At 46.2% G+C, this 14,866-nt stretch overlaps 1 protein-coding gene across 2 annotated transcripts in view; it reads right to left on the bottom strand.

The window, feature by feature from the left end:
- LOC131573763 (ankyrin repeat and BTB/POZ domain-containing protein 3) overlaps positions 1–14,866 on the bottom strand; it is a 164,648-nt gene that overhangs the window by 46,042 nt on the left and 103,740 nt on the right. For both annotated transcript variants that reach the window (XM_058827993.1, XM_058827994.1), the window contains exon 3: positions 9,187–9,391. In XM_058827993.1, coding sequence (XP_058683976.1) covers positions 9,187–9,391 — 205 coding nt within the window. The remainder of the gene's footprint in view (positions 1–9,186; positions 9,392–14,866) is intronic.

Genomic DNA, 14,866 nt, shown 5'->3' with positions numbered 1-14,866 from the left:
GACCTGCCAGGGCCACAGAAGGAGGGAGATAAGGACAGAAGATCATCTCCCACAGCTCACGAGAAACGATTTCCTAACCCAGCTCATTTGTCATGAGGGTGGTGGGAGCCAGAGCAGGGAAAGGGAGGAAGCAGGGGTGTATTTGTTCCTGGAAGGTGACTGCTTCCCAAGGGATCTTCAGAGCAGAAGGGACCCTCTTTTGAGGCATGATATACCTGGGAACAAGTTATCAGTGGGAGTTTTTTCATCACTTGCTGAGCAAAGAGCAGAAAAGGAGCTGCAAATCACACTGCAAAACTGCATGTAGTTACACAGATAACTTGGTTCTAGGGAATACAATTAAAGGAAAACTCAGTTCGAGGTTATGTTTTGCATGAGTGAACACAGTTTGGATGAGAGAAATGAAGACAGGCTTGTACAGGGCCTTCCTGTAACATCTGCTGGGCAAACAGAAAAGCAGAGGGCTGTGGCTGAACAGGGGGCTCAGAGGTTCACACTTTCCTCCTCTAGTGCAGGACAGAAACTCATCCAGCACAAAATCTGCCCCACACATTAAGGAGCAGAGAAAATGAAAATATTTACAGGAACTCAGATAACTGCACTATAAAACTGCTGCCTTTTTTTTTTTTTTTTCCTTTCCCAGTCTTGCAAATTTCAACAGAGAAATAGAAATGAGCATGGATATTTGGTGCAATAAATCCCAAGAGGGAAGAGAATCAGTGCTCTGCAGAAGCGGGAAAATTTTCTATAAAGTCCAATTTCAGTTCCTAGATGAGGATATAGAGCTTGCTCACAACATATTACATTCCTTTTTCCAAGGAAAAGGGAAAAAAAAAATCATCACTGCCTATCTCAGCATGTCAGGAAATTTGTATTTTGAGAAGAAAACCAAATATGGCTGTGTGCAAAAGGTTAAAAATACTCTTTGAGAATCTGTGCACCATGTGAAGGGTTGGGTTTTTTCTTTTAAATACTGTTTATGTGCCAAAGAGGAAAGAGGAACACAGAGTTATAAGGGTGTGATAATCCACAAGACAATGTGACATCAGCAAGAAATATTTCACTTTTCAAACAGCACTGTGTGAAAATGGGTTAGCCAAATGCATCACATCACTGGCATATACACTGATTTATCTCTGGTACAAAGGCAGGTACAAACCAGGAGAATTCAGTAATTTTGTGTTTGAGAGCAGACACAGCAGATAAGTCACCTAGTTACAAGATTTGGAAGCACATGCCTTAATGAAACTAGTCTAACCATGGTGCTGGGCTTGATTCTTCCTGAAGGATATGGGAAATCAGGAGCAGCTCAGCTGCTGCACAAGCACCTTACCTGGGCTGCAGGTGAGTGAGTGCTCTGACCTCCTCCTCCTCCAGCTTTTCTCTGTACCTGTGCTTAACTTTAAATGCACGCTTCTATCCTCTAATTCCGTACGGTTTAAAGTTAAGTACAGACTTCAGTTTTTTGGTTTTTGGTTTTTTTTTTTTTTAAAAAAAAAAAAAAAGATGTTTTTTGGCACAGACTTGTATTTTCCTGAGCTCACATCTAAATGGAAAAACATGCCAGATCAGGATGCAGGGAGAGGTCTCTGCACAGAGAAACTCCCATCCCACACACAAGAGCTGGAAGGTGGGGGAGGGCTGGGGGAGGCCAACACAGAGCAGATCCCCAAAGGGTTGGACCTTTTGGGCCCTGTCCCCCTGCCCTCGGCAAGGGGGCAGCTGGCTGCCCTTGGGACATGCCTTCTCCTACGTCATCAGAAAAGGCAATTATGTGCCTTTATTACTATGCTGGTGCCCCACCAACCCTCACAACTCTGGTTCCTCCTCCCAGGCAGCATTCTTCTGTTCCCTCCTGCCACCCAGCACTCCTCACATCTATTTTTGGACAGCTCAAGGTCCCATAAACTCCTATGCCTTGAAGACATCTGCAGGTAGCAACACCCTGCTGGCCCTGCCTCACAAGGGACAATTCCTCACTGTCCTGGCTGTCAAACATCCTTCTCCCCACTGCCTTCACACTCAGCAGCTCCCTGCCAGCACCCGCCCTCCAGAGTGGGGCAAACAAATCCTCCCTACGCCATCAGACCTCAAAGTTATCTCAGTTTTGTGGGGCTGATGTCTCTGGAGCACTCAATTACAGAATGACTCATCAGAAAAGCAGATGTTATTGGGGGGGAACCTAAATGTAACCAAATGAGGGGTTCCCTAAAGCCTGCACTCCCTCCAGAGCCACACACAGCCTTCCTGGGCTGCCCACTGCCCCCCCTCCCTCGCTTGCTGGCACACAGAGATATTAAAACTCTTGTCATGCATATGCAATAACTCAGGCTTTTCCATTATTTGCAGTAGTAGTAGTACTGTTATTGTTATTGTTGTTATGGTAGCAGTCTACCTGTATATAAACAGGAGAAATTGTCAGGTGAAAGACCATGAGAAATTGTGCACCATAAAATGCAATAGGATGCTTCATTATTTTTGCATGGGTCTGTGAGAAGATAGATGAAGCTCCTGTCTGGACACCACCTGCTGCAATGCTGGATTTGCAAAGCACTAGGGCCAGCACTCTGACAAATTCCAACTCCAAATAATCCCTGGCCCTGGTTTTTCACAGGCCCTACCATCACTGCAGGGTGCAGAATCCCTGCTGGCTGCTGACCAGCTTCACAGTCCACCTTCTGCCCAGAGCAGGACCACTATAAACAACCACTCTCTCCTGGATTTCCAGCAGCTGGAGTTCTTCCTCTCTGCTGCTCCCTCTCCCCTACAAGTATTAAGAACTCTCATCACCTCTGAATGCTCCTCACACAGGCTCACAAACCCTGGATGGGGCACCAGCCCCCTGTTCCCAGCACAGCCTACTGGGAGTGTGCTCCAGGTCCCAGAGCTCATCAATACACATGAGATTTCCAGACAATCACAGTGCTCCAAGGGAAAAAATCACCATTTCAAGTGCAGCACAACATCCTCTTTACTTCCAGGGGCACTTCACCCCGCTCTTCTGCAGAGCACTCTTCCACTGCTCTACCTATGGAGCCCTTGCCCCACCACATGCACTCACTGACTGCCTGCATTAATCAAACCTCAGGGAGAGGACTGGCTTGACAGCCACAATGAGAAGAGAGAAATTCCCAAGGCATAATCCTACTCGGATGTGAATTCCCACAGCTGTCTCCCTTTGTCCCTCCCTCGGCATCCCCAGCTGTGGAGTGGACACAGCTGAAGGACCCAACTCTGCATTAAACTTGGTACAATTGCTACAATTGCTCCAAATGACGTGTTTGCAGGATTCCTTTGGTTGCTGAGGAGGGTGGTGGTGGTGTAGGTGTGGAGTTTCTTCTCTCGCTCCAGCCAAGGATTGCTGACTGCCAACCTCTGTGGCAATGACAGGCAGATTGGTACACAGAGGTTGCTGCTGTTTAAATTTGCAAAAGCTACCAAGTAAGAGTTAAAGGTGCTTCTCAGCAGCATAACGCTGCACTTTTACACAAAAAAGCCTTTCTAGATAAAGATAGGAAGATGTTTTTTCTTGCAGATGTGAGTCAGCAACTTTAACATTGTAAAAAGCTCTTTATATTGGTTTATGTTTTCTCGGGTGGCTTTTAAAGAAAATCCCAATAAATTAATTGAAAAGCATCCTAAGTTCTGACAAGTTTTCATTTGGAACATATGATGAAAATATATATGCAATGTTAATCCATTTTTAGCATTATTGAAAGACAGAAAAGCATGGGTTTTTTTCCGATGTCGAGCATGCATTTCAGATGGGTTTCTGGGCTGCAAAACTCATTTATATTTACACCATAAGCTACTTGTCTTCAGAGGGAGCAAATATTTTTTGATGCCCTCAAAAAGCTGCCAGTCCCAATCCTTCTCAGAAACTCAGCAGTGCCAGCTGATGCTCCATGTGAGTTCATGCAGCTACTCTGTGCTAGGCAGCTGCTCTGCCACCCCTGAACCCAGCTAAGGGTGGCCCAAGTAGCAAGTTCTGCATCTTGTTCAGGATGAAGGATCCAATTTCCCTGCTCTCACATGAGCCTCATGAGACCTGCCTAGGCAGAGGAAGGGTTTATCCTTAGGCTTTTGTGTACCAAGACATTGGTGCTCCAGAGTCCACACACGGGTATCTGCAAATCATGGGTTTTGAACCCACATCCAGGGCTGGAATGAGCTGCCCCTGTTGCCTCTCCTGCATTAAAAACATTAATGTCTGAGACTTGAAATGCATCTGAGTTAAAGTGATGACTCAGCCAGCAACCACAACAGGCAAATATTTCACTGGCAGTTTTGACATCAGATTTGACACGACTGGCAATGGCATAAATCCCTGAGGACACCCAGCATTCAAAGTGCAGCACAGAACAACCTGGATACCATGCACTTCTCACAGGGCTGCATGCAGTCTCCTCTACTTAGAAAATCCTATAGCCATCCCACAGACAGCAGAAGTCCAGCTTGATAAATCAGATGTAGAATACAGACCCAGTCCAGCAAGGATATTGCTGTGTAACAGCTACAAATAATGCCTGAACTATTTCTTGTAACATGTGCCATCTCACACGCTGCAGGCAGCTCCAATAACACTGCTGAAGCGATTTCTAGAAAGTGGGAAGTTTGATATTTAGCATGCAAATCCAGAGGATTTAGGTAAGGATGCACTGGGATTTCTTTTCAGTGGTTCCAAGTGAAATCAACTCTGCCCTCAATTTTTACTTCAGCAAGGCTACAGCTTTACTATATGAAGTTTCCAATCAAACAGTGGATGAAAAATAGATAGGGTTACACGGTGCTATGGCACACTGGCACACCAAGCATGTGTAATCCCTTCTGCATATAGAGGTTCATTCAGGTTTCACTGCAGGATTCCCATATTCCCTGTGCTTTGCCTGTTTTTCATTAGCATTCCTCACCACTCTCTTCTGGTCTTTGCTGGAGACTGCCCTACCCAGGGAGTTTGTACCACATAATAATTTAAATCAGGGACACTTTTCCCCTAGTTCTCTTACTGAAATTTTTCTATAGGTATAATCTGTACTACACACATGGCTGTAGCAGTTACAAAAATACTCTGAAAGAGTTCAAATTACTAAAAAAATTCTTTTAATAGCATGGAACACTCCTCTCATTAGAGGAGCTGCATTCCATTAATTAGCCAGCTACACCAATAGTTACCCAAAGCATGAAACAAAACTGAGGTTACCCAAACTCTTTCTATTAATGATGAATGACCACAGTCTACAATTTGCAGGTGTATCCATGTGCAGGGAACATACATCTTTTTGTGTCTGTGTGTCCATGTAAGCATGCAAGGCAGGCAGAAAGATTAAAAGCAAGCAGTAACAGCCCATGGGAGTTTCCTAAGGGACTGCTCCCCATATAAGGAATAATAGTTAAGGAAAAGTGAAAAGAAGGTTAAAACCAGACACATATCCATCAACTCAATTAAGACTGGAGGAGAAAAGCTAACAGCTGCCAGGTGGTACAAGGAGCAAATGCTCCTCCAAGGTGGAGCAGCAGAGGAAGCACTGGAGAAGGCTGCCTGTGAATCAATGGGTGGTTCTGGGCTGGCTGAGCTGCTGAGCCACAGCTTCTCAAGGAGTTGTTAATAGGGAACATGGCAACTTAGGAAGTAATGAGGACTTTGTCAATACAGCTGTGGATAAAAGTGGGTAAGGAACCACTTAAGGAAAAACAACATCACACAAATCTGCAGCTACAGATTCTGCGCTTTCCGGTGCTTAAGAAATTACTTGCAATAATTTTGGAAGCATTATAGGGCCTGACAAGCCAAACATAACCACGGGACAGATCTTTTTATTAAGCTAGAAGCAGCAAGCAAGAAAGAAATCTTGACAATAGTACCCTCATCTACAGTTCGTTTTCTTTTTTTAATTCCCAGGAAAGCAAAAGAATCACAGACCTAAATAATCCACAGCCTCCTGCAGGTGGGAGCACCGGAGGAGCACTGCTTTTGTAGCAACACCCAGCACATGGGGATATTTATCATGAGGATAAATGGCCCCAGCACATCCCAGCTGGGTGCAATAGGGAAAGGGGGACCCCACAAAGAGGTCCACCCTCTCCCTGTACCTCCATGTCTGCCAAAATAGCCATCTACGTGGTATCCAGGGTGAGCAGAACTGGCTTGTGTTGGTGAGAAAAAATCAGAGAGTCTCTGCCAAAGTGGTCAGATTGAAGGAATATGAGTTTGGGGTGGGAGGGGATCACACATCCATCTTATGGTTGGGTTTGTCAGCCTTTAGGAAGTGGGGAGTATTTTTCAGGTTTTCTGAGCAATTCTGGCCACTCTCCACTCTTCCCCCTCCCATGAAAGCAGCCCCACCTGCACCAAGAGTTTCACTATATAGTCATTTTTCCCTTTTATTTTCTGTAAAGATAAATACTATTAAAAACATACTGCATTCTCATTTCTCTACCTCCATGAAGAGCAAACACTGAGAAACACTCCCTAGAAACGAAGTGCCAGATTTATTCAAAGGTAAAAATCCCTTTTTATGTGTCCCCCAAGGCTCTGAGGGAGGTACTGCTTTCTGAGCTGGAAAGTGCTAAGCCAGGCAGCAATGCCACCATACTGGATTCCCCTCCCACATCCAGCCTCTGCAGAAGCACATGTACAGCCTTTGCAGCCTGGCCTTGTTCAGAGCCAAAATCCAGGTGGGCTGGAGATGAGTGGGAAGAATGGGATGGCCTCACGGTGCCACCAAGCCCTGCAAATGCTGGGAGAACCCTTTGGCTGCACCCCACAGCCCTCGCCTCCATGGGCTTGCACTGTCAGGGAGGAGGGGCCAAGACAGTAGCCAGGTTGGCTTCACAAAGAGCCAAGGACAACCTCTATTTCATGAAAATACTGCCTGCAGCCAGATCCACACCGTCCTGGCTTCTCTGCACCAGCAGGGACACAGAGAGGCCAAGGATGGGGAAAGATGCCTAGACATCCTTGCTTCCTTCTGGCCTTCTTACCAAACAAAAACAATTGCTGCAGCTGGAGAGCAAATACAGCAACAGATACAACACAAACCCCGCAAATATTCTGCATATAGAAGTGTCACGTTTAACAAACCCATCTCCCTGCAATGCATAAAACCCCATCATGGAAACGGAAGCCACCAAAGATAAGTCATGGACCACAAAGCATGACTGCCTGTAAAAAAACAAAACATGGGAGCTGGGTAGGAAGGCTCCTCAGAGCACTAGAGAGAAGTCAGCCTCACTGCTCTCCTTTCTGAGCAGCACAGGGTGGTTACATCCAGCTGGTGAAACTCCAGAGCTCAGCTCCATGGAAATATCCGGGCTCACACTCAGCCCTGCACTGCTCCCACTCCAGCACTAATGCATGTTTGATTAGGCAGGAGGAGATGTGTCTGCTCGTTCCAGAGGTGACCACAGGCTCCTGGCAGTAACACCGAGTACTTGCTCTGGGGCTCGCCGCAGTCCTTCACTGCCCTGCCAAGGGAAGGCGTCCTGCCAGACAGAGCGCTCAAAATAAAGCGAGGAACAATCGTTTTACATCATCAGTATGTCGAGTGCTCTAACAAAGAGGATGTGTGTTAAGGCAACCTCAGAGAAAGCAAAACTTATTAAAGCAAATGCTGAAAGTGATTTTTCAAATATCCCTGCCCTTTTCACTCCTGTACAGGGAAGCCTGAGGAAATCTTACAAAGCCAGAGGCTCAGCTTTATTCACCCCTATATTTCCTCTGGTTCCAGTGGCATTATTCCCACAGATGGGAACTACAGATCAGGTGAGGGTATATTCTAATTTTTTAAAATTTTTTTTGTGCATACTAACCACTCTTGGATGTGAGTTAGGCCTTCCACAACAGTAAGACTAGATGACAAATCATGAAATCAAAAACAATTAAAAAAAAAAAAAAAGAGAGAAAATTCTGGATTCTTGTCATTTCCCTTCTGTTTTTTTTCAAACTTTGGAAATAACAGAACAAAAAGTGACAAACATGCTCACAGAGCGACCCAAACTTGAAAAGAAACAAAATGCCATCCAAAGGCAAATGGCAAAATTCCCAGTAACATCATTAATGCCAGAATTTCATCTTGTATGCTCTTCTGCAACTAATAAAAAAACTATTTCAATTAAGATATCATATTATATACCATTTACAACTACACACACAATGAGACCCTTCAATGCTGCTTTTGAGATGCAGACCTCATCCTGCAACAATAGCCAAGCCCCAGATGTACAGATCAGAGTCTGGCTCACATGTACACTGCCATACATACTCTGGGTGTAAATGTGGAGCCCAGCCTGACAAACCAGCTTGCATTTGCATCACCACAATACCCAGCCTATGAATTCATATCCAGCACCTTCTAAGCACCAGCCTCACCTCCCATCTCTGTACTGGGGACACCTGGTTTAGGGCTGGTAGGAGTGTGGCAGGGAAGCAGCAGAGTGTGCCCCAGCACACTGCTGGAGACATGTTTTAAAAGAGGGTTTGCTGGGCTTTTGATGGGAGATGGATTTATTTTCTTGGTCAGCAATCTGTCCCCTGTGCTGAGCACCCTGCCTGCCACCTTCAGAGGCATTATCCTTCTCACCTTACATCAGACCCTGAGTGAGGACAGGGCCACAGGTGCACCTCCCCAGCCCTGCCCATCCCTGGGGCAGGGACAAGAGCAGCACAGCTGGCACTTACCACATCCCTGGCCAGGGCAGCCCCGAGGTCACCCCTGTGCCCCGTTACTCTGTGTGGCTGGAGCCCAGCATCCTTAATGACTTCTCCCCTCTACACACTACTCTATTCATTTTCCGCTTCCCCAATCACAGCTGTTGAGCCCTATTAACGCGTAGGGGAAAAAAAACACATTTAAACCCAAACCTGCTAGGCCAGAAATAGAAGTTCTCATTTTCTTTTCCAAAACACAGAATAGCTGAGCAACAACGAAAGGAAAAGAAAATCTCTCCCAAGTGCACATCTGGAACCAATTTGCTGTCTGTAGCCACTGGGTGTCACTTTTGATATATATTGGTTCAGCCATGCAGCAGTTCGGGGAGAGAAGCAGATTTCAAGGAGGCGATCCCAACCCCAAGCAGACTGCTCCGCAGCCTCTCGCGCACAGGCTGTAATTAGCAATTAGCCAGCCAAGCTGATTTATTAACACAACATCCTCACCACAGCACCCAGCACTGTGCAGGGGCTCTTACCTCTCAGTCTGCAGCGTGACTTTGGAAGGCTCCACGTTGGGGTTTTCCCACTCCATCTGTGGACAGTGCATGAAGTAGCAAAGGGTGTAGAGGGCCTCCGGCTCCCAGTAGAAGGATCCCTGCTTCTGGTGCATCGGCGTCCCATTGCCGTGCTGCTTGGCATTCAGGGGCTGCAGGTGGTGCATCGCCCGAGACACCAGGTCACCTGGAAAAAAGCAAGAGCCAGGTGAATGCCAGGCTGTTCAGCTGCCTCTCCTGAGTTGCAAACTGAAAGGCATGCTGGCTTGGTCCACCCTGCCACTTAACCTCACATGTGCAAAGAATCGAGGTAGGACGGGATCCTGGGTGTTACTCATCACCAGGCTGAACTTTTCCTGGTGGTTTATGTGGTGTGGTGTGACGTACCCAGGCTGCAGACAAGCCCACAAAGGCCTGCAGGATATGTGGTGTGGGAAACATCAGGCTGGCCCATCTCAGCACCACCAAGAGAGCTGGGCCAGGATCACAGTTACCTACTTAGCAGCCTTTGGAGGATGCTAAAACCCCACAGCCCCCCAGAATGATCGTGCGAGGTGGCACCAAAAGCTGCATGCTCCTGGTCAGAGGGACAGTGAAACCCAGCCCCTTGGAATGAGGAAAGAGGCAGTCAGGTAACACACAAAGCAATGCAGGAGGATGTGAATGAGCATGTAGGTGAAAAAAAAAGGGGGAAAAAATAGATGTCTTTGCTAAAAGCCAACATATAAAACGTGCAACCAAAATCAATTTTATGAGTCCAGGCTAGGCCTGGAAAACTTCATGTTAGCAGAAAAGCAAAACTTATTAAATAGGCTCACCTGGCCCCCCAAGTTTCCAGAGCACTGAAAATGGACAAAGAGGAAGATGCTCATCGTCACCCCTGCACTAATATAGTTTGGGGCACTCCATCACAAGGCAGATATAGGAATCCAGCCACAACATGTGGACTGGGATCAGCAAAGCCAGCAAATGAGATTACCAGGCAAACACATGGGCAAGCAGCAGTGCAGTCTCTTAGCACAACACTGATTGTAACTAATTAACTAAAGCATCTCCCTCCAAGGCAGTGGATTTTATGTCTATTGACTAGTGACCACTCTATCAAAGGCAGGGAAACAATTGTGTTTTAAACTGCCTTTTTTCACATGTTCAAATCATTTTGAAAGTGCTTTTGGGGGAAATAATGATCTCGAATCAAATCAGTTGGTTTGTTTTAAATGAAAATCTGAGCAAGAGCCCTTTGGGTCATTCTTAAGCTATACAAAAGCCAGTGATGAGAAAAAGAGGACATAATTTTCCACTGTTAAGAAGAAGTCACGCACTTTCTCTTACTTTCTTTTCCCAAGTGACCACTGAGCACTGAAACTTGGAAGGAAAAGTTTAAGATGTACTCCAAGGTAGAAGCATAAAACCAATTGCAGGGGATAAATAATGAACTCCTGGACAAACTTAAAAACACTCTGACTGTGTGCATGGCTGAACTACGGGTTTTTGCGAAGTCCCACCTTTGAACACAACACATCACTTCTCTCCAGCCTGACTCATACAGAAAATGCTGCTGCTGCAGTGATAATGGATACCAGGGAGAACAGAAATGTCACACTTAAAAATCTCAGCCCAGTCCTCCAAAAACGTAGCCATAAAACCATGAAGAGAAGAAAACCACTGGCATGACGAAACTGCAAAGTCCATGATTTCAGGGTTTCAACACAAATTTTTGCTTCACTCTGCAGTATTCTTCTGATTCAAAGCTTTCATTTAAAAATAGCTTCTGTCTTTTCCCTCTGCCAGGAAATTGCCATGATAGGACCAATCTTGCAGCTTTGCATGCTCATAATTTCCAAGAGAAACTATGCATGTGGAAAGTATGCAGGACCAGGTCTGCAGAAGAAACAGATGTGCCACTGAGATGACTCCCCACTCCTGCACAAGGCTATCTGCAGGCAACCAGAAGCAGCAGCAAAGTTTGGGACCTCTTTCACTCAGCCCACTCTAGACACAGCAGATGTGCACTGCCAAGTCTAGCACAGGCCAATTTAATTGCTAGCAACCTTACTGATAGTAAATTCCTCCTTTTTTCTCCAGAAGGCAAAAAAATTACATAGAAATGGTGGCTGCAACATCCAGCTTTAGCAATAATAGCAAAGGCAGAGAAAAGGGAGACACACACACACTAAATTCAGCCTTTTCAGACACAAGCCATTACAGCAGTGAAGAACATGGGTAAAGTTTAGCACACAGCCAGTCTTATTTCTGTGGATTGAGACAGCAGGCACTAAAGAATGCCTCTGACTTCTGTCACAAACGATGAATAAAAATTAAGACTTTGGCCCAGATTCTGACAGCAGCATTACTTCATCCCACTCCTCCCTGAGTGCCGGGGTGATGTGACCCCAATGACACGCCCAGGACCAGAGGAAGCTGCACAGTGAGTGAGAAGGGAAAGCAGCAGCAAGAATGACGTGGGCAGGAGAGGCAGCTAAGCATCACTGCTGATGCAAGGCTGGAGGAACTCAAGCCTTGCTGAAAGGCAAAGCTCCAATCCGTACCAATATGACCAGGAGTTCATCCTTGTATGCTGTGTTTTCTCTACTGCTTCCAAAAATACCCAAAACAATTCATACCATTAAAGCTGAACTAATGTTTTTTATATTTAAGTCTCATTTAATTACATTATACCAAGAACTGATTGCTTAGGTCTTTCTTTTGCATTTGTTATGCTTTCTCTAGTCACATTTGAAATAATTTCTATATTAACAATTATTGTATAATTTCTTCACCAGTAAGTTGACTGATTTCTTCGGGTCAACTCAAAGCCTAAAAGATCAATACCTATAAAACACTGAGCTTCACAGAGAACAGTAAGCAAGCATAAAAAGCCCCATTATACTGGTACCCGATGGGCAGAGTTGTGGAGGCAGGACAGGAATCACTGCTCTGTTTTATTCCACAGCGTCACCTTGAACAATCCGATACATGCCCTAGTGCCCTTTGCCTCCTTCAGCCGCATCCAGTTACAGCAACAATTCTCCAGGGCAGAGACCGTGCCTTTGCATATCTGTTCTCCAGGATCAGTGCCAAGAAGGCCAAGAAGAAGCTGACAGGCACATGCACACACTGCATGGCAGCACTTAGGCAAACTCTAAAATGTCACACAGCGCAACATCTGGTTCTAGGGGTGTGTGTGTTGTCTTGAATCCCTACCAGGTTTTGTTCCTTCTATTGTTCCTTGCCATTATGCTTTTGCTTCTCCATTTCCCTCCTTAGAATGTACCAAGGGTTGAGACTCTTTGATTCCAAGGCACCCCAAAGCCCACAGATTTGAAATCAGCTTCATGATGGGACTCACTGGTCTGCTCTCCAGCAATCAGCCAACTCCAGCCTCATCTGGGAAACCCAAACTACACATGATGCTGCCCTTGACAGCTGTAAAAGCTGTGTTGTATCTAAACAATGAGGGCAACCTTGAATTTATGGCCAAGCACAGAGAGATAAGCCCCCTTCACAAGTCTGTGCTACCCCTTCATCAGTGTCAGCCACCTCTGCTCTTCAGGGCTGCGCTCATCACAGCAAAGCTCTGCAAGGGCAGGTTACCTGCTCACAGCACTGCTGCCTTTTCTGCTTCTTTTTTGGCCCTGAAAATACGTCTCGGCTGTATCAGCTGAACACATCTGAAAGGCCAATAAATTCCTCAGTGCATCATTTCCAGAAAGAACACATCTAAAATAAAATTCCCAGCAGCTGCATTGACCTTGTAACTCCATGAATGAGGTTCCTGATGGCTGTGGCATCATGACCCAAGGGGTTTGGAAGAGATCCCTGCCTTGCCCTTCACTGATCAAATTTTCACCCTGTACCACCACCTGAAGAACAGACTGGGGAGCTGATCTGCCTGACAAGAGAGCTTGCCAATTTTATATTGTTTTAAAATTAAACTCAATGAAAACTTCCGTAATTTATGCAACATAAGCCAAGTGAGCCAACGCACAAACTGTTTTGCAGGCACAGCCAGGGAGACGAAAACATCACGTTGCGCAGGGTAAACACAAGAAAAAAGAAAAAGAACAGCGAAGTGGGGGGACATTTCAGGACATTTTTGTTGCCAAAGCTGGGAAGCCACAACTAGAGGACAGGCTCCCAGAGGGCAGCGAAGGCAGCAGCAAGCCCCAGGCTGACACTGCCTTGCAGCCCTGATTCTGGATGCGGAAAGGCTTCAGGAATGCGGCTCCACAGTGGAGCTTCTCAGCCCAGAGGAGAAAGGCCGTGCCTTACACACCAGCTACCAAAAACCCACGAAACCACCTCTGCACCACAGTGTGTGCAGAGCTGCCACTGCAGCTGCCAGCATCTCACCCTTCCCGTAACTAAAGCGGGCTCCCCCATCACTGCTGCTGTCAGTTCAGCATGGTCGGTGAGCACAGGGTCCACATACATTTGATTTAAAGATTGAAAATATTACGTAATGCGCATGCTGTGACACGGGCCTGGTTTAAGGCAACACTGAATATTTAGGGAACAGCTTCACTGACTTCAAGCCACAGATATGATGTGACAGGCAAAGTAAAGCTGCTCCCATCTGCATGGGGGTGCACTACAACATACAACATGCAAGTGGGCAGCTTCAGCCTGAGCCCTCTCTGCAGTGACCATTGAAGGCTATTTTTTTTCAAATTGTGTTTGGCTTCAGTAAAAACTATTATCACTGCTTTTACTATGTTAGAGCCTGGTGTTTAAAGAATAACACATCTGTTTCCAATTTTGTACTGGGGGAGCAGAAGAAGGCAAAAAATAAGGAAGAGAAAGAAAATGACAGATACCCAATGCCCACGTCTGAGAAGCTTCCTGTGGGGTTTTCTGATCTATCATGATGGACCTGATGATGCTATCCTGCCTGCCTAGGAGCAGGCTAACTATTTTCAGACCAAGCAACTGCCAGAGGCAAAAGTGTATGACACATGTGTATGTGTACACAGAGCTGAGTGTGCGCCTGCAGAGCCACAGCCCCGGGGTGAACGACACGGACAGATCCTTACGCAGCTGCTCCTTACCACACCTACCTCATGCTTTTCTTTTTCTAAAAGCATGTTCTAAAACTACCTGAACAACTTAGCAATGATGTCTTTGCACACTGAAACTAAGCCACTCAGTTCTTTGACCTGCGTCTTTCCTTCAAAACCCAGGGGAGAAAGAGGAGCACCTGCTTCCACAGCAGCTGCCTTCCCACCTGGTGCCCTGCTGGGGCACTCTGTGAAGCAGCAGGAGACCACGTTTTTAGCACGACAGCATTGTGCAGGCAGCACCCATCAGTTTGATAACACTACTCTGCTACTCTGGTCATCCTTCCAGCTGTCCTTGACTCCTACATGTGTAGTTTGCACTTGGGAATCATGCCCTGCACTGGCAGCATTACTGATTTGCTGAGCTTCCTGGGTGAATAATTCCTCCTGCTAAGAGCAGGCCAGAGCCATAGGCAGGAGATGTGTCTGTCTTTCAGAGCCCTTAACAACCTCCTGTGTCCTGTCCAGACCATGAACAGGAGGAGTATGCATCAGGGAGCTGCCTTCTAGATGCCAGCTTCATGTCATGGTCAGCAGATTCCCCCTCACAAGCATGTGAGCCAGGTGCAAAACTCATTTTCTTGACCTAGATTCATTTCACACTT

The sequence above is a fragment of the Poecile atricapillus genome, chromosome Z (genome assembly GCF_030490865.1).
Source record: "Poecile atricapillus isolate bPoeAtr1 chromosome Z, bPoeAtr1.hap1, whole genome shotgun sequence".
NCBI lineage: Eukaryota > Metazoa > Chordata > Aves > Passeriformes > Paridae > Poecile > Poecile atricapillus.
The sequence above is the reverse complement of the archived record's forward strand: the minus strand, read 5'-3'. Positions and strand labels throughout refer to the sequence as shown.